Source organism: Notolabrus celidotus, chromosome 1, assembly GCF_009762535.1.
Source record: "Notolabrus celidotus isolate fNotCel1 chromosome 1, fNotCel1.pri, whole genome shotgun sequence".
NCBI lineage: Eukaryota > Metazoa > Chordata > Actinopteri > Labriformes > Labridae > Notolabrus > Notolabrus celidotus.
This window is the reverse complement of record NC_048272.1, coordinates 13,602,078-13,621,609: the sequence shown is the minus strand read 5'-3', so window position 1 is coordinate 13,621,609 and position 19,532 is coordinate 13,602,078. Positions and strand designations below refer to the sequence as shown.

Here is a 19,532-nt window from a genome sequence, read left to right as displayed (position 1 = left end):
GTTATTTGGTGGTTTGGATGATTGAAGTCTGAAGAAACAAGATGTATTGGCCATTTAACTACTTATTACTTTAACAAACAAGAGCCTCTGTAGCAATTGGACATGGCAAGAAATAAAGGTATCATTGTTTCGAATATTATGATTATATATTTAGTTACCCTTTACAATGACGGATATTAGAGATGTGTAGTAGTTACATGAGTTGTGTAGTTACTAGTGATTGCTGTATGCCTGTGTTGAGGTGATTATTCTTTGTTCATATACTTGTCTGTGCAGAACAATCATTAGAAACATATTATGTTCCTTATAAAAGTGATTTTCCTCCCTGTTTATGCAATTGTCTTCGTTCTGTATTATGTCTCAGGTATACTGTATGGCTTTTTGTTCAAAATAAACTCATTAAAATGTCTTGAGAATCCTAAAGTTGTGAAAATCAGGCTTACTCCTCTTAATACCCTCAGACACATTAGTCTTACTTTTTCTCTTCACCTTACAAATTCTTAAATATTTAGTCCATCATGCAAAACAGCATATTACACCATGCTGAGACTCTGTTAAGCTGTCAGTTCTTCAGCATCTGCTGTCTGTCTTCTCTGAAAGCCTTAACAAGGGAAAAAAAATGCTGACAGCTTTTCTTTGAAATTCAGCCAAAATAATTTGAAACCCTGCTGCTAATCCTCTTGTGATCAACCTTTGGATGCTGATCCAGCCTTTACGAATCATTAGCTTTAAACCAATTTGCTGCGTTTAAGACATTCACAGCTCATGCCTCTTTTTACACAAACTCTCATCATCCTGATTCTCACTCTGAGTTTCGTTTAGAGATCATGTTTTAGAGGAAATGTACATGTCAGTGCTGAAATCATTGTGCTGGAAAGTTTGCTTTGCATCTAAAGGTGTCAAAATCAGCAGCTCAGAGATTCATTTGTTCGCCTGAATGCCTTTCAGAGTCGTTCAGAATCGATTTCAGACGAGTTGTAACGGACATCCTCTGTTCACACGCACACTCATGCCGCTGTGGTGACGTGAGGACAGAGAGTGATGCTGTCGGAAGTGATTATACTGCATGTTTCCTGTCCATGTTTTTAGCAGTTATGTAGATGTTGAGGCGCCAGAGGATAGTAGCATGAGGTCGGCTGCTGGCTGACACATTGATTTGTGTTCTATAAGACGATGAAGCTCACTGCTAGGGCTGCAGACCTGAAGACATACTTACCAGCATTTATAAAGTAATAGGTAAGAACATGCTCCGTACTTGAAACATGCAGATTCATGGGAATTCTGTGAGGTGTCATTTTCTGTGCGAGTGTGCATGTGTTTGCATGCTAAGTGACTGAAAAGAGCAGATTTTTATCAGGAGAAGCTTGTTTTTGCTGCGGTAATGAAATATCCGTGCATTGTCAAGAGTGCTGTTTAAAGGAAGTGGTCTGAATAACCTCAGTCTCTTCGTAGATGTTCTTTCCAATGTACAGCACACCTCTGCTTAGCTGGGTTCACAAGCTTCTGCTTTAGACTCATGGTTGATAAAGTTGCTGCGTTTCAAGTGAATTTGCAAAGATTTCCACTGACTCACTGAAGAAAAAGTTTGCAGCTTTCTCATTGGATGTCTTAAAAGGGATAAGAAGCAAAGGTGGGTTGTTTTTAGTATGCTGAAGGTGAAGGTTTCGATTCTTAGAAGGAAAAAAAAAGGGGCTTTTGTTCATGAATAAAGAAAGCTGCGCTTTATCAAGGTAACTGTAGCAAGTCAAAAAAAACCCTGCTTCTTCTTCCTCTCCTCTCTATCAGTGTCTCGTTACGCTGCTGGGGTCTACCAGTAGCACAGAGGAAGCGGTTAACCTTGTTGGAGGATGTTTGGCGGCTCACAGAGTAAATGGAAAATTTAGACTGCAACCCATGTTTTTAGTCATTTAGATAAAAATTGAAAAAGTAGACCTCCATTCTCAGAGAACAACATTTGTCCGCTTCTCCTGAACCCTGAAAGGCATCATTTTGTTGGAGTGTGCATCCTGTAAATGGAAGAAAGTGGAGCGATTATGAAAATGACATTTTGCTTTCTTTGCCGATTCACCTTGTTGGCAGAACGGAAACGATATTTCATCGACATCTTTTGGCGTTAAATTGAAATCACAGGAACACTTTCAGGTGGAAAAGGAGTGGAAATAAATTGCTAAAAATAAGTATTTATTCAGTATCGGTTGGTTGGTTTGATCTTCTGTCTCTTAAACTAGGCCACCAAATGCATCTCTTTGCACTTTGATGTGGTGCATCAGACCAGTGCTCGCTTTGAAATGTCAAAGTTTCCCCTGTGCATCTTTCCAGAGATTTACTAGAAGTTTAATGCAGCTTCAAACTACATCCACATTTTATTTGCTGATGTGTTTATAGTTGCAGGTTGTAAAGTTTGTGGCAGATTTTTTAAGCAGTTTCTCTCCCTCTCCGTCTCCTCACTCAGGTTTACCGCCTGCTAAGAGGATGATGATGACAGTGATGATGGGAGGAGGCCACGGCCGAAGGTGCAGCCCCCGCTAGAGTCACACTCTCACCTCCAACTTCCCTCCTCTCTGCTACCATCCAGTGCTCCTCCCTCCCCCCCGTTCTGGTGCCATGGCCAACCACCTGGAGTTGATCCAGGAGCTGCAACAGCTGGACAAGGTGCCAAGTCTAGAGAGGCTGCGGGCGGCCCAGAAGCGGCGAACCCAGCAGCTGAAGAGATGGGCCGTGTACGAGAAGGAGATGCAGAACAAGAAGAGGAAGGCCGACAAGAAGGGACGCAACGCCAACAACCTGCAGCAGTCGGAGAGCAAGAGGCGTGTGTCGTTCGCTGCCAGCGTGGCTCTGCTGGAGGCGTCGGCCAGGAATGACCCAGATGAAGGTAAAGGATATTTATGATGCTGGCGAATGAGAAAACAGACAGATTTATGAACACACAATCTACACAAGTGCTTCTAACACATGTGAGCAATATACACACTGAATGTAACCTCAGTAGATTTATGTTCCTGTGTAACAAGGCAACACAAGAAAAATATGTGCCGGTGTCTCTCGTCAGCTCAGAGTCAGAGCTAGCACAAAGCTCAGTGACCGCACATTTGAATGATTACTCTAATTTCAGCCTCACCTCGCTACTTCATCCTGATACAAAATGCCAAGGTCAGGGAAACGATTAGCACGGCCGGCACACTTACACTGCTGCTGCAACTCAGTTCATTCGAGCTGAATTTGTTCTGCTATGCAACTGTTTTATCATCAGGAAATAATGGAGTTGTCACAGTGAGATGAAGCTCTGCCAGTCTTTTAATTAAAATTTCTACGGCTGGTGGCCCCCTCCTATTTGGAGATAATAATTGTTTTCCTCCAGTACAAACAGTCCCTGGATGCTGTGCTGTGCTAACAGTGTGTCAGTGATGCAGGGATGATAACAGGCTGCTTATCATTTAGATATGACATCTAATTTATCTTCACTTCAACTTGAAATAAGAACAAACTCTTTTTAAAGGTTTAATAGAGTCCTTGGCCCTGCTACTGAACAGTCTTTAGTCTTGCTGCTTGTTTCTACTGATACAGAAGCAGCTGCAAGGCTCAAGTGTACCCACACTTATTCTCACTGAGCAGTAGCAGCTCTGCATGACATATACACACATGCACGTGCACACATATGCACATGGGATGTGAAGTGCCCTACATGAGCTCCAGCTGGAGTGAGAGAGCTGCAGTGCCTGCTGGATTTTACCATCATGTGTAACCCAAATAAAGACCTGATGAAACCAGCATGTGATAGAGGGATGTCAACTCATTGGGTAAAAATCTGAAACAGAAAAAGTTTCTTCAGTTCTGGCAATTTTGCTGCTGATCCTGCTGTTGCTTTGTTACATTAAGACAGAAGTGTTGTTGTGTTGAAAGCATTTGACGCTGCTGTGTGATTATAAAATCCCCAGAAAGTCTGCTGAGCTGTTTAGACTTTGAACCAGGATGTTGTAGCTGTTTGTGATTGTATAACTGTTTCGATTTCTTAAAACAAAAACATCAGGTATCTTTGATGAAGCAGCATTTTCTCATTACTGACACTTCCAGGAAATGTCAGTGCAGCTACAGCTCTTATTCTTGGATGGTTGATGAAAAACAACTCACTAACATCATCTTTTAAGAATTGTAAGCAAAACATTCCTCATAGTTAAGATCAGATTAATATTTATACTGAGGCAAGACTTTAGACATTTGCTGCTTATCAAGTTTAGAGAATAAAGGAAGTCGTAGACTGCTGTGTATAATTTTTTATTTCAGTGAAAGATATTTGACCTTCGCAGCATATCCAAATGCTTTTTCTACAACATTTGAAGTCCATCGGGCTTCAAGTTTAAAAATGCAGTAAAGAAAATAAATCATGATTTATGGAAATATATTGACCAGTGTTTTTCCAGCCTGCAGAGTTGGCCAATCTAAAAGTGATACTATGAAATGAAGGCAGAATTACACACATTAATATAATACCTACCTGTTGCTGACCGTGTTCATTCATTTGACACTTTTAGCAACCAGTGTTTCCCCTACCATTATACTGGGGGGGCGGGGCGCCCCCCCAAACAGCGGCCCCCGCCCCCCTTGGAAGTTCAGTAAATTTTATTTTCTATATAGCGCCAGATCACAGCAGAAGTAATTCAGGGTTACCGCTCTTATAGAACAGGTCTTAAACTTGTTCTTTTATTAAACAGACTAAATATCCTTATGTTATTGATCTTATTTACATGACAGGATGTCATTATGCTCATCTGCTCTCTTTATCAAGCATGGCAGTTCCGCCCCGACTTTTTTGCAGGCTAGGTTATTTCACTTCACAAAAGCAAAAGTGTTAAAAGAGTGAAATATTGACGATTTTTAAACCCTGATACCGATATCTGATCGACTGCATGAATTATTAAAAAATTCGCAAAGTCTGTCTCCCCCCAAGGCTGTAAACCTAGGGGAAACACTGGCAACCATATGCATTAAGGAGCACTGATTTATTTTAAGCCAATAAGCAGACCTCAGCTCCTCCAAAGCACTTCTGCGAGAGTGCTTTGGAGGAGTCTTCCTTTTATAGTCTTCCTGTCTGAACTTGTATCGTATCGTATCGTATCGTATCGTATCATATCGTGTAATTAAGTAGTTCCCATCCTTATATTTGTGAAATGTGAATCATAAACATATGATTCATCATGTTTTGTCATCATGACTTTGTTCACATTAATGCTGTTTATACAAATCTCTATAAATGTGCCAAGTAACATCGCTCTTTGTTCACCATTGGACACATTGAGGGCACAGTTTTTCTCGCTCTGGTTAGAGCATGACTGATATGCAAAAACTTTGTCAGTTTTCCTCACTGCTGATGGTGCTGGGGCATAGGAAGGTCTGCTCTCTGAGTGCTGTTTAATGAGGGTGACCATGAAAAAGGCAGAAAGATAAAAAGAGAGGGAGACAGGGTAGAGTGTTGCCCACACAGCTCCGGTGGCAGCTGGCTAACTCAGGAGCCTGATAATCTCCTCTCTCGCTCCCTCTGGTCCCCAAATGCTCCATCAAGCATCGTGACTCCACACGCTACACTGCTCCGGGCACACTAGTCACACTCTACAGGCTTACTTTACAGAAATATAATATGACAGCATGCATTCTCTGTTATAGTTGTTCTAAAGGAGGTTATGTTAAAGTAGAAAAGGAAACTGAATGTCGATCATGATTGGGAGAAAGCTGAGCATCTGAGAGAAACCGTGCACTCATGTTGATTCTGTTGCTGTAAATCAGAGCTAGACTCAAGACCCACATCTGCAAAAACAAAGACCAATACACAAAAAAGAGCTGTTATAAGTTACAGATGGATTTTGAGATTAAAGGGGCCATATATCGCCTCTTTTCATGCCAGTGGAGAAAGTAAAAGAGAGGGAAGGAAGTGAAAACATCAACACAGAGACAGACATCAGCTCTGACCTGAGGCTGACTCAGCCGGCCTCCAGGCTTTGATAAAGTGAGAGTTTGGATCGGCTGCACTGACTCCTGTTTAATCCCTTAACGGCGGAATTGAATGAGATGTTTCCTGCGTCGTCTCTATGGGTGCAGTCAGCATCACTGGGATGACCTGAGGGGATGTGTGTGAGAGCACACTGTGTGTGTGTGTATTCATTCGTATGCATGCTTTATAGATGCGGTATTTGCTGTTTTTTAATAAGCTTTGTTGTATTTTGAGCAGAAGATGGATCTGTGAACTATGCAGGTTTGTGTGTCTGTGTTTAAACCTGTGTGACTCTTTCTTCTCTGAGGCTAGAGCATCCCTGTCATTATAACTTCCTCCCTGGGAGCTGTGGGAGCCGACTCATCAGGCCGTGAGGACATGCAGATGTAGTAAAGCCTCAGAGGGCACAGTGTGTTTTGCAGTCATGTGATGCAGTAAGCAAAAAAGTAAGATATGAATATATTTGACTGCATGAATATTCAGAAGCTTTTCTTGATGTTGCAGAAGAATCTGTGGTGTTCACCTCACCACAGAAACACTCAGGACACTTTTATTTGAGGGGACAAGAAACAAGGAGATAGCAGGCAGTTGGCCAATATGATAAACCTACCATGTGTAACGACACTGTTGTCACAGGGATGATGATATAACGTTATGAAAGTGCTACCACTTAAAGCTCCTTTGAGGACATTTTCCCTGATTATGAAACAGGCTGAAGTGAACCCTTATGTCTCCTTATGACCTTAAAGACACTGTGAGGAGTTTTTAACAGCCTGAAATAGTTTGACCTACATAGTAAACTGAGATTACAAGTGACAAGATTGGTTATTTCTATTTACTGAGTTTTAGTGCCTGTGTTCGGCCCGGATTAACCTTGAAAAAGAAGAGTCGATATTTGGCACTGAACCAGAATGCATGTTGAGAACTCTGCTGGTAAGATTGGCAATGAGAAGTAAGTTAAGGAGCAGGGGGAGTTATTTTTTGTTAGATAATTGTCTTTTTTGTAAATGTTTTGTACTCATGCCTGATACTGGAGCTAAATGTTTTCTGTTTAGAGAATATAAACCATTTCAAATTGCAGAGGTGTTCTTCTTGTCACCACAGGGTTCTCATCTGATTGGCCAAATTACATGAATGCATGGTCTCTGTTTGACACTTCAAATGTCCTTTCTTTCTCTTATTCTCTGAAAATCAAGCAGTATTTTCTGATGTTTTCATCCTGAATTCTAATATTCTGAAGATGATGTGCAGAACTACTAGGTTGGAGAGGATTAGTTTGAAAGGATCCATTCCTATACCCTCCAGCTGCCTCCGTCCTGAACCCTCTGCCCTCTCACTGTGATGAGGGTTGATGGCTGTGAAATTACGGTGAAGCACCTCAGTGTCTCTATGTGTGCGTCTCCCTGCCTAGACTGATCCTTTTCGCCTCTCCAGAGAGCTGCTATCCTGCAGAGGAGCAACCACTGGGTCAGAAAGGACAGCCAATACACACACTCACAGACACACAGTGACACACACACACACATAGAGAGTATGGACTGACCTGACATTTCCTCTTAACACTGCTGTGTTATCTGATGAAGTCGTCAAACAACTCATACGATTGAAGGAGTCCTGTGGAAAAAAGTGAGAAGTTGCTTCTTGGATTGTAAAAGGGAAAACTCTTCATCTGTATTTTCTCTGGGTTGCAGCTTTATTTGATGCTGTTGAAGTTCCTGAAGGAATGTCATTATTTGATGAATAAATCTACATAGATAAATGCACGTTATGGAGATCAACTAATCAAGTCTTAAATCAGAGTCCTACATAAACACATAGCATAGTACTCATGCAGGCTGAATCAGGTGTAGTTGTTGAATCTCTCTAAGATCACCGTTGTATTTTGCATGATTCATGTCTGACATAAATTAAAATTTTAGACACAATCTTCACTAAATTTGAAACACTTCAAAATTGAAATAGTTTCAAATAAACAATTAAGAGTTAGTGAGAATTCCAGTGTGTGATTATCTTCTCAGAGTGAGACTTTGTCTTTATGTTTACCATCTTTGCAATGCACTTTATGTATAATCTGACATACAGAGCAGATACACTGCTCATCACAAAACATTGAGAACTCACAGGAAAACAGTATCGTCTGACGCCACTGTAGGCTATTCCATGACGCCATCTAAAGCCTGGTTTATACTCCGGCATTGGAACAACGCCATAGCCTATACCATAGGTCTGCAAAGCCCCTGAACCTACACAGAGGCCTACACACATAGCTGATGCGCACCTCCTCCAAAGTGTAATTATGCGTCAAATCAATACGGACCGCAAGCCCTGTGATTGGTCCACTCAATGGCATTGTATTGTCATCCCTCCTCTCTATTCCTCCCTGTAATCATTGTTGTATGATAAACAGCAACATGTATCGGCTCTAAATTAAATTCCGAACACCATACGTTCGGAATTACCTTGAAAACGCAAGCATAAAACGTAGCAGGGCCGGAAATAGGCAACCTGACTATAAGAGAGACCACACTGCTCTCAAGCGTTTCGGCGGAGTATTGCTGCACAACACCGACAAATCGACGCACAAGTATGTCGTGCTCATGTCCGTGTGGGCCACTACCGCATAGGGTCAACACAGAAGATGACTTAAGGGCAATGCACTGGAAAAATTACATATCTTTTTATAACTATTAGCCATGTAGACACCAAAATATGTAAAAACACAGCCCAGGTTTAAAAATACTGGAATGATGCTTTTAGTAAAACATTTAGTTGCAATTAAATCATCTGACTGATTAGCTGGCTCTAAGTGGATGAAATTAGCATGCTTTAAGGCTGTTGAGTCATTCTAAGTGTCTGTCAAAGTGTTCCTCAGCAGGACAGCAGGATTCAGGCTGCTAGTAAAAAGCAGCATGTGTGAAAATGGATGCACCTGGAGTCTGAGCCCATTTTTCACTTTCAGACAGCCTCTGTCTTGAAACCTTGCTTAGTGCCTTGTTGTGTTGATGTAAATATTGTGTCAAACTGAGTTGGAGAAATTAGTTTTCATGACGTGTCTGAGGACGTCTGAGAGTCAGAGCCTTGTTTTTAACAGCTTTGCTTAAAGGCAGAGTAATAGGCCTTCTGTCACAGAAGGGGATGCTATAATAGTTTAAATATGAGGATAACTGCACCATTTAAGAAAGTCTGTCCTTGAAGATATTTATAGAGTCACACTTGGTTGTTCAGTTGTTGGGTGAATGACACAGAAAGCTAGACAGAGAAGTTTAGACCCTAGCTGCTTTCTAACCTTCACAGCTGAGTGTGTGCGAGTACCGGAGTGTTGTTTTTCTGAAGAAAGCTTCAGAAATGGTTCAAAACTGCTCTGAGTTGATTTTGAACAGTTGACATTGGAAAGTGTTGTGCGGGGGGTTTCAGAAGTAATGGAACAATCATGTATGCAGCTCTGATTGAGTATTCCTGCACCTTCCAATGCTTCACAAATCTCTTAGATGAACAACCCTCTATATTTTCAAGCACAAATAAAATAATTACTGAGTGTGAAATGTGTGTTTCTTTAGTTCTCTTATACTATTTAATTGGTATGTGAGTCATTCACACATATCTCTTCTGTAAAACTGCCTAAACTAATCTCATGCATGCTGTTAAACTAAATAATTTATTGGATGTTTAGATGCAACATCCTTCATCAGGCATTGAATTTAGCAAGTTACAGATGCACATTTTAGAGGAAACATGAATAATTAAAAAAAAGCAACATCAAATCTAATGGATGAAGCAATTAAATATGTAGAGAGGGAAGTTAAGAAACAAACAGAGAGGAGAAGAGGACACTTTAAAAAAAAAAAAAGCAAAGTAGCAGCTTTTATTTTGAGCGAATATAAAATGAATAGATAAAACATATAAATGGACATAGGTGGAAAAGGTTGAGTTATTTTGCATTTAAAATTAAAGATCCATATTTGTCTCATTGATCCCGGGACTCTAGTTTGTACTCATAAATGAAATATAGAAGAGTTTTATCGTCAGTGTGTTATAGAAACTGTTCATGCCACTGGCACCAATGTCAAATCCTGTTCTATGCTCCTCTCCTTGAACCCTCTCTGTGGTTTATAACTCTGTCTTCTTCCCACCCCTGGACTCTATTTATCCTCTCACCCACACGGAAACACCCATTACACTAATTGCTGCTTATTCCCCTCTTAAAATCATAACTTGTAACTTGATGTTGAGAGGCCTCACTTCAAATCCACGTTCCATTTTTAGCCTTGTGGCTTTTGCTCTCGGTTCACCGCCTGTTTTTTCTGCCGTATCATCACCATATAAACACAGAGGAGGAAGAACTCCAGATTTCAGGATAGAAAGATTCTCCGGCAGCGATGAGGAACGCCTCCCTGAAAAGAAAATTCACATGTGGTTCTCTCTACTTTTCTTCCCATTCTAGTTATTTGTGTGCAAATTAGGTCTCGCAGGAACTTTTGTCTTCTTCTGCTGTCTTATTAGAGAGGTAAGGCCTTCTCCTCTGAGGCCTCTGATAGGCTTAGCTGCTCCCAGGCATATGGCAGCAGCAGAGTGGCATTAAAGAGACACACGAGAGCAGGGAGAGAAGAAGAGGGGTGGAGAACAAACAAACATCACATCAGATGCATCATGTTGTTGAGAAAACCCTGACCTTCAATGATGCCTGCTCTCATTACTCCTCTGTCATTCTCACTACACCCCTGTATTTTATCTCAAGTTAGAAACACATTACGATGAAATCTGTTAGTTGACCTTTGATCTTGATTTAAATACCAGTAAGGAGATTCAACAAGCTCCTGATGTGGAGTTTGATTTGGAATGAGACAGACAGCCAGTAGCACCCGTAGTGTTTGGTCTTTACAGTTCATGACCTCCTCTGTCTATATTAAGTCTTCTGTGTTTGAAATAGAGTTGTTGGTGACCATCATACGTCTGTTATGCTGTACACAAGACTTACAAGCAGTGTAATGCATAACTAATACAAAATTACAGTAATATACTACTACTTGCAGTAACTAGATGTGTATCTACTTTACCAATTCAATAAAGTCGTTCAAATAACTAAAGTTTAAAAAGACCAATTACTCATTACTTTACACCAAATAACTGACAACTACTTAAGATCAATCATCTGAGTAAACGCACACACTGGCTGATGATCTTTCAGGCGGGAGCTTCTTGTCTTAGATAAATCTGCATTATTTTTCCTTCCTTGGGGTAAAGGACAAGAATATAGCAGTAAGTTGTAGTCAATGAGTATGAAGGAAAACTTAGTCCACCCACAGGACTAGTTATTCTAACCTCAAACATCACGCTTCTACTAAGCTAGCTGCCAGAGAGCCTGGCGCTGCTAACATCAGTGATTGTAGGTGCAGCTCATGTTAGCTCGGCAGACCAAGAAGGAGCCACTCCATCCATCCAAAGCATAGACTTTATATAAAATGAAAGTCACCTCGCTCGGCTCGAAGTGAGGCTGCCACAAAAACTGCTCCGCCTAGTGGCTGGCTGCAGTATAGGTCAAAAACTCTGTCGCCCCATTCATTTGAATGGGGCTGCGGCCAAACTTTAAAAAACAGATACATGTCGTACAAATGTTTCTCACATCCGTATGCTGTGGGGATATGTAGCTATTATTTGACTGATTTTGTGTTCAAGGCCCCGTTTTTCTGAAAAGCTTCTTTTTCGTTAGTTATTAGAGGTTAAGAAACAGGGTTTTACATCCGGATTTACTTTGATTGATAGCTGCCGTAGAGAGAATGTAGGACCTCGGGACGGTACGCTGTAGGACAGAGCTTGCTACTGTGGAAACACACAAATTCCCTACAGCGCAGTCTCTGGCTGCAGAAAATTTAAAAGATATCTGCGTTCTGGAACAGGATATTTTGGCTTCAAAACCGTACATTGGGAAGAGGCGGAGCAATGCTGTCCATTATGTATACAGTCTATGATCCAAAGAGCCAAGGCTTGATTTTAAATAACTGCCAGGCCGGGGAGGACTAAACAGACTGAGTGCAAGGTATGCTGGTGAGGACATGCTTCTCATATCTATTCTGCTGCTTTCGGAGAATTAGCTAGCAGACAAGAGGCAGGGCGTATTACGAAGAGTGTAGAGGCAAAAAGAAGTAACACAGCAGTTTCTTTCCTGAGTAAAAAAATACTTTTATTAAGCAGCATCTCAGTTAGTAGTCTGGTTACTGTTTGATAGTAGTTTAACTACTATCTTAACTGTTTACTAATTTTCAGTAACCTGCCCAACATTGCTCACAAGTAAATACAATTTATAATCTGAAAAAGTTTGTAGAGTATTTGGTATGGGTAAAAGATTTTAGTACAGGGTGTGTTGTAGTTTTTACGTGTAGTCCAGGTAGAATTACTCACCACAAATCACATTCATACAGGCTTTGGTTGCATTCAGCAAAACTCTGTTATTTGGAAAGCAGCTGTCCTCACCAGAGGCTTCAAATATCAGCTGTCGCCCCAAGAGGCATAATTATGGTCAACACATTCAACTGTGACATTTAAAGAAAATAAGAAGAGATAAATAACTGTGTACTGTTTTCAAACTCAGCTTAAGTTACCAAAAAAACTGCACTCTACACTGAAATGCTGAAATGCTTCGATGTGTCCTGCTGACTTCAGCTGATGCCTGACTTTTTATCTTTCAGTGACATTTTTTTGCGAAAAGTCTCAGCAGCAAATGGATGAATTACTATTAAATTTGGCACAAACATTCATGTTTCCCAGGCTATGATGCAACACCAACATTTGGTCACATATCTATTTGTCCAAAAATTTGGATTATCACCATAGACGGTAAAGAAATGTAGAGCGTTGCTCCACCTTTTCCCGTTGTACAATTTTGAAGCCAAAAATCCCTGTTCAAATGTGCAGCCATTTTGCAGTCAGTCTGCGCGTTAGAGAATTTCTATGTTGCCACCATGGTTGCCACAGTAATTTCTGTGTTGCCACGGTAACGAGCTCCGCCATACAGTGTACCGCCACGAGATCCTACAGAGTTTCCCTCTACGGCAGCTGTCAATCAAAGTAAATCCGGAAGTAAAACCCAGTTTTTTAATCTCTGATAACTAACGAAAAAGAAGCTTTTCAGAAAAAAGAGGCCTTGGACACAAAACAGTCAAATAATAACTACATAACACCACAGCATATGGATGTGAGAAACATTCGTACCACGTGTATTCATTTTCAAAAGTTTGACCGCAGCCCCATTCAAATGAATGGGGGAGACAGAGTTTTTGACCTATATTGCAGCCAGCCACTAGGGGGAGCAGTTTTTGTGGCAGCCTCACTTCCAGCCGAGCGGTTGGACGTCCATTTTTTTTACAGTCTATGATTATGACCAAATACCTGAAAAAACAATCACGTCAGGGGGCTCAACTGGATTTTTTCTGTAATAAGTTAATTTTAACATGCCCAATGCTAATGTTTGAAGGCATGACAACAGACCTTGTTAGACAGACATCAACATGTGAGCAAAGTCTTGTGTTCATGTGTTAGCACACTAACTTCATCATTTAGTTCAAAGATAGCTCAAACACAGGCTCCCAGAGCTGTTAGCATGTAGCTGTAGCCTGCCTGCTTGTTGAATAATGCTGCTAATAGCCCATTTCATTAGAGCTGGGTGTAGAAACAAAATAAGGTATGGTGTCCTGGGGCCAAGACATCAAAACATCCTATTATGTCTAATTTCACTTGCAGTTTCTTGTCCAAAGCGTGCATTTAAAGTACTTTGGGACCAAATTAACCAAATAAATCTAATGTTAACAGTAGGAACCAAATAAGCACTTTAAATGAAGTAGTTTTTCTATAACCATGCTCAACAGAGGCTGTCAAATTCTTCTGCACCACAGTATGAGCTCATGTTTGAAAGTAATAACAGGTCACAGTAATCAGATCAAACCCTGCTGTGCAGTGATGAAAGTGATGATGGATGTATCTCTGCAACATCATCAGTGTCACGGCTTTCTGTGCTGAGCTGCAACATTAACTCAAATCGAGACAAAAGGGAGAAGTGTGTAACATTGAAGAATTTGCACCTGCAAACATAAAACGACAAACATCAACCAGTCATCAGGTCACGTCTGAAGATTGTTGTCCATCACTACTTTTAAACATCTGATCTGATTTATAGAGCAGTAATATGAATAACTGGTATCAGGGCTTTTTTCTGGCATGCATAATTGGATTTGCACTCTGTCTCTTATTTCTTTTTGTCCCTTTTCTTCTTTTTTAATGATTATTGATAATCAAGCCTTACGCATCTCCTGTAAATTCATTCTGTATAAGTTTTGCATACGATACTTAAGTTTCTTTTTCATAACTTGAAAATCAACCTCTGTGTCAACCAAAGCAATTTTTAAAGCCACCAGTTTGTAAAGGATTTTAATGAAGAGATTGTTTTCCTCAGCATTAACCAATGACCTGTCCCAGGAGGTTGTTTACTCACATGTTCAACTAAGCTGACGTGATCTCCAACCTTTGACAACTGAAGTGTCGGCTTGGCCAGACTCTCTCGTGAATCATGTGTCGCCACACAAATCACAACAAGGGTGAGCAGTCTCCCCAGAGAACTCCACAAAAGAAGAATTAGTCTCAGTGTGGAAGAGGTAACAGATGTGTAGCACTTAGAAAACACAACCACAATGAGTTCAGCAAATAATAATAGAGAAGTGCAGCAGAATACACAGAACACAAAAAACTAAATAAGAGAATATTCATGGGACACTAAGTATTGCAGGCGATGCAAGAGCATCCCTTTTTTAGTGTTGCCTGGAAACCACTGATGTTTTCTATTATGTCCTGCCCAGCCTCAGTTTCTGTATTTAGTTTTGACTTACAGTGCTGTATTTACTTATCTACATTTTAATTTGTTTTGTGAAATCATTGTTGTGTCTGCAGTGTTGAGCTCTCACGGACACTGAAGTCATAAACATGGCATTAAATTGATTCAGGCCAAAACGATGATGTCTGCAAAACGCTGAAGGGAACAAAACTTTATATTGAAATGCTTTTTGTGTCCTTCTGTGACTTTCTGTAAGTTTGACTTCAGCTAAAACAGGTCTGCAGATTGGTTTGTTTGTGAGTGGAATCTGTTAGCTACAATGCTAATATGGAGTCAATCCGTAAGGTTGTATTAGTCCTGATGAAAAATGAAAATACTTACCATTTCAAACTTCTCAAATGTTAGTGTTTTCTGTTTCTCTTAAAAACGTGAGTTTATTTGTCTTTTTCCGTAGCCAATTAACTTCACAAAAAACAACATTTCACACTGTGCCGTTGAGATTTGCATCACTATTATGTAACCGTTTTGAATATATTAACTAAATGAGCTATTTTTTGAAAATATTAAAGTAAATAAGATTAAAAATGAACTTGTTATAGTGCTGAATAAATCACTTATTTCTGTATTTTGACTTCAGCAATATATTTATTAGCTACATTTTCAGTAGGTAGATCGTTTGAAGTGATGTGGACTGAGATATTAAAGGTGACATATCATGCAAAATCGACTTTTTAATGGTTCTGTACCTGAAATATGTTTCCCTGGCATGTCTACAAACCCCCAGAAAATGAAAAAAATCCATTCTGCCTCTTTTCTGATTTCTCCACCTTTCTGTAAATGTGTGCTGAAACGAGCCGTTTCAGATTTCCATGGACTTGTTACGTCACAACAATATCCGGTCCGTGACGCAAGTCAGAGCTCGGAGCTTGTTCAGCCCTCAACTCCGCCTCCAAGTTTACTTTCTCTGCAGACTTCTACAGTCCATGCTGCAGACAAGTTTGTTTTACAAAGATGTCGAACAAACGTGCTAATCTAAGTTGCTCAGTTGTTGGCTGCTTAAAAAGACGCCTGAAGATGTGAAGACCCGGTGGATGGATTTTATTTTTGACGGAAAAGTGCCCACAACAACAGCTAAAATGCTGTATGTGTGAGCTAACCACTTCACCTCAGACTGCTTTTCTAACAAGGGACAGTACAATGCAGGCTTTGCAGAAAAACTGCAGATGAAACATGGATCAATTCCGACTGTCCGTGACCCACATTCAAACTCCGGAGCTGTAAGTTTAATCATTTTATGCTGGTTTACTGTGTGTGTAGCATGGTAGCCTGTTAGCCTGTCGGACTAGTGTTAGCATTGCAGCTAATGTGGGTAGTATCATAGAGGACATGCTGGAGTAATTTATATAAGGTTTTATACAAGCGAAACTATCACAATCTCAAAAGTTCTCCCCTCTCTGCCTTTTCGCTTTGGATACCATCTGCCTCTTTATGCTTTCTGCATCCAACGTAAAGCGTGAAGATGAATGTGATCATTTTACTTTCCCTGCCTTTTCCCTGATGACTAAATTAAGCTGCTTCACTTCAAATCAAGACTCCTTCAGCACTGTCTCTTTAGTTTTTTTTTTTGCTTTTTCGTCTTGCTCTATCAGCGCTGATTTTATGCGACATTTCAGAGCGGTTGATTACTTAAGTGGGATTTGTCATTTTGTGCCCCGAGTGGGACTGCGACAATGACAGGGTTAAGACCTACAGATGGAGTGTATCCTTGAACGGATAGTAAGCCTGTCTGTCACATGCTGCTGTGATTAGGAGGACTAGTCTTATTCGACTAACATTAGTGGGTTTTTAGAGGCCTTTTATTTTGCTGCATGCTATCATCCCCACCATTCTCAAGGCTTCTACATCACCAATCATGTAGGGTGCCTGAAAATCATCAGATCATCATCATTTCACTGCTCTTGATAAATGAACATCTGAACAGATAGCGTTTAACAAAAATCTGAAAGGAAATGGAGCCAACTGGCAATGTAAAACAAACACATTTCATAACCACTTAGCTATTTCACCCTGGCTAAATCTAGCATTCGACCACTTCTTTCCTTTTGAATCGTCTACAAAGACGTGGTTTTAAACTCATCAAACACACTGGAAAAAATGCCCCTCCAAAAACAAGAAAAAAAAACTTATTTCAAAGTACTTTTACCTTGAAATGAGCAAAAAAATCTGCCAATAGAACAAGCGAAAATTGTGTGAAAATTTCTTAAAATAAGACATAATATTTAGAAAACTATGATCTTAAAATTAGCAGAGACAACTTATTCTAAGCAATATTTTACCAGTATATTAAAGCTTAGTGTCTCAGAATAAGCCAGGAATGCTAACAATTAGTATTTTTTCACACAAAAAAAAAAAAAGTTGCACTAATACATTTCATATCAACTTCTTCATTTGAAATATATTCACCTTAATTTGAGTTGTATTATAGTGGCACTACAAGACCATCTTGTACTTGAAATGATTAATTAATTTGAGCATTTTGAGAAATAATGTCTTCTCATAGTGAGCTGGATATACTAATATTCAGTCATGTTGTTTTTTAGGATAAGCCAGCTATGCTCAAAAGTAGGTGTTTCATTGTGTGCATGTAGTTTGAGGATGTAAATTTGTATCTGATTTAGAAGAAACAGTCCCTGAAAACTGTAACCCACCCATAAAAAAAAACAACTTTTCTTTCTTTCTTTCTTTCTTTTATCAATGGAACTGTTTTCTGATAGATTATCCAATAAAATGCATTTACTTAAATCAAGTAAAGGTTTTGTCTTACATCAAGATTATCCGTCTTCTACAAATAAGATCTCAGCTTGAAAAATGTATGAAATGTAAAATAAACCTTATTTCTTCTCAATTACAACTCAAAACAAGATCATTTCAAGACTTGTTTGACTTAACAAGATAATTAAGATGCATTGTCTTGAAACAAGTCCCTCTATCTTGTTCAAATGTTACTTGTTAAGGAAATTTATCTTATATTAAGTGGGATAAGACATTTTGACAAAAAATGAGACAATTTCACTTGGTAAGATTTTGAGTTTTTGCAGTGCATTGCGTACGTTAAGAAGTTAACTTGTATCTATATGCAATTGCTGGCTTATCAGCTAAGTGTATGGTTTGCATTATCAAACATTGTGTTAGCTAGAAAGTAAATTTCCAGCTACTGCTCTTTCTAGCTAACTAGCATAGTTTGCTAGGGAGCAGCCATGAAATGTACCTTAAAAATAGCTTGGAGGTAAACTTTAAAGTACATTAAGCTAGGCAGGAATTACTCATAAATGTGTATCGCTTAAAAAAAACGGTTATATTAGCAATAAGCCTCTATATATCTAACTATTATTTAGTATTGACTGAATGCTAATGTTAGCTTTTGTCTGACTTTAGTTAATGGACTGTCTTCCTTCAAAATGTCACTGTTTATTGTCATTTCAATTTTTACTATATCATAAAGCTCGGATATGATCATGGTTTGTAATATATCCTACATTTTTTATGACATTACATAAGCATTTAGCTTCCCAGCCTTAGCATTACATCAGAATAAACTGGCTGCTCTGTGATTATGGTGAATTGATATTCCTCCGTCTTTTCTCTCCTGTCAGCCTTTTCGTGATTAGTGCAGTTTTCATGAAGTCTGAGGAAGCCTTTAGGTCATCAAAACTCATTCCTGTCAGTCTCATTGGCTTTCCTCTCTCTTGCTCTGTCAGTATAAATTAACATTCCTCTACGGGCTCATCAGACTCTCCTCCTCCTCCTCCTCCTCCTCCTCCTCCTCTGAGCGTTGCTGCCTCTCTGCCTGGCACACACTGGCACTGTTGTCTCCTCTCAGCAATGCTGGTTCACGTGCCCCAGCCTGGGCAGAAGGGACTGACTCATCCAGGTCATGTAACGTCATATGGGATTAAAATTTCACGGAAACACAAAAGTGGAATTAGAGTGAGTGGTTGGACTTGTTTGGATAGTGTTGGTTGCAGTTTAAATAATTGTGATAAAGTGTTAGCGGCTGATGTAGTCTGTGAAAAAGCAGGATGCACTGGACTGTGGAGTTATTGGGATTTTGGCTTATTAAGACCCATAACTGAACACAGTTTTTGGCAGTCTAACTGTCACACAACAACAAAGCGGGCTTGTATTTAAATTGAGTACTCCTCTGTTTCATTTAACTCTCAACTTTTAGAACAGCACTCTTCTTTTTAGTACATCTCTTTGTGGTTCAAAGAAGTCATTTCAAGTTCAATGTTGTTGGTTCTATTTTCTAATGTTGGTTTTGTCCTAAGTGAACCGTGCTCAGTGAACTAGCTGAGATCTTCTCCCTCCCTTCTCATCTTCTGCATCAGTCCAGATCTCCTGGGAGAGCCCGATTCACAAGTTAACTCCTATTTCCATGGTAACTGAGGCAGACATAGAGAGGTCCAGGCAGCCGTGGCCTCAGAGCTACTCAGCTACAAAGGCACAAATTGTGCATCATCATTGCTGCTGCTGCATGGGATAGCATGTGGGAAACTGTGGGCTGTGGCTTCTGGGCTAACTCACCCTCAAGAAAACTGTCATGGCTGTGGATAAATGATGCAAGACGAGTTCTCCTCTCTGAATATGGGAAGAGTTCTCTGAGCATAATTTTGGCATAATTTCAAGGAGTGACCTTTCATTGTAAGAAATGATAAGCTAAATGCATTAAAG

The 19,532-nt window shown here is 39.9% G+C and overlaps 1 protein-coding gene across 2 annotated transcripts in view; it reads left to right on the top strand.

Annotated features, from left to right (window-relative positions):
- ppp1r16b (protein phosphatase 1, regulatory subunit 16B) overlaps positions 1-19,532 on the top strand; it is a 122,127-nt gene that overhangs the window by 41,604 nt on the left and 60,991 nt on the right. Inside the window, exon 2 of one of the 2 annotated variants that reach the window (XM_034680746.1) lies at positions 2,576-2,872. In XM_034680746.1, coding sequence (XP_034536637.1) covers positions 2,605-2,872 — 268 coding nt within the window. In that variant the 5' untranslated portion in view covers positions 2,576-2,604. Of the gene's footprint in view, positions 1-2,452; positions 2,873-19,532 lie in introns of both variants that reach the window. The other variant, XM_034680738.1, reaches the window with a different exon arrangement.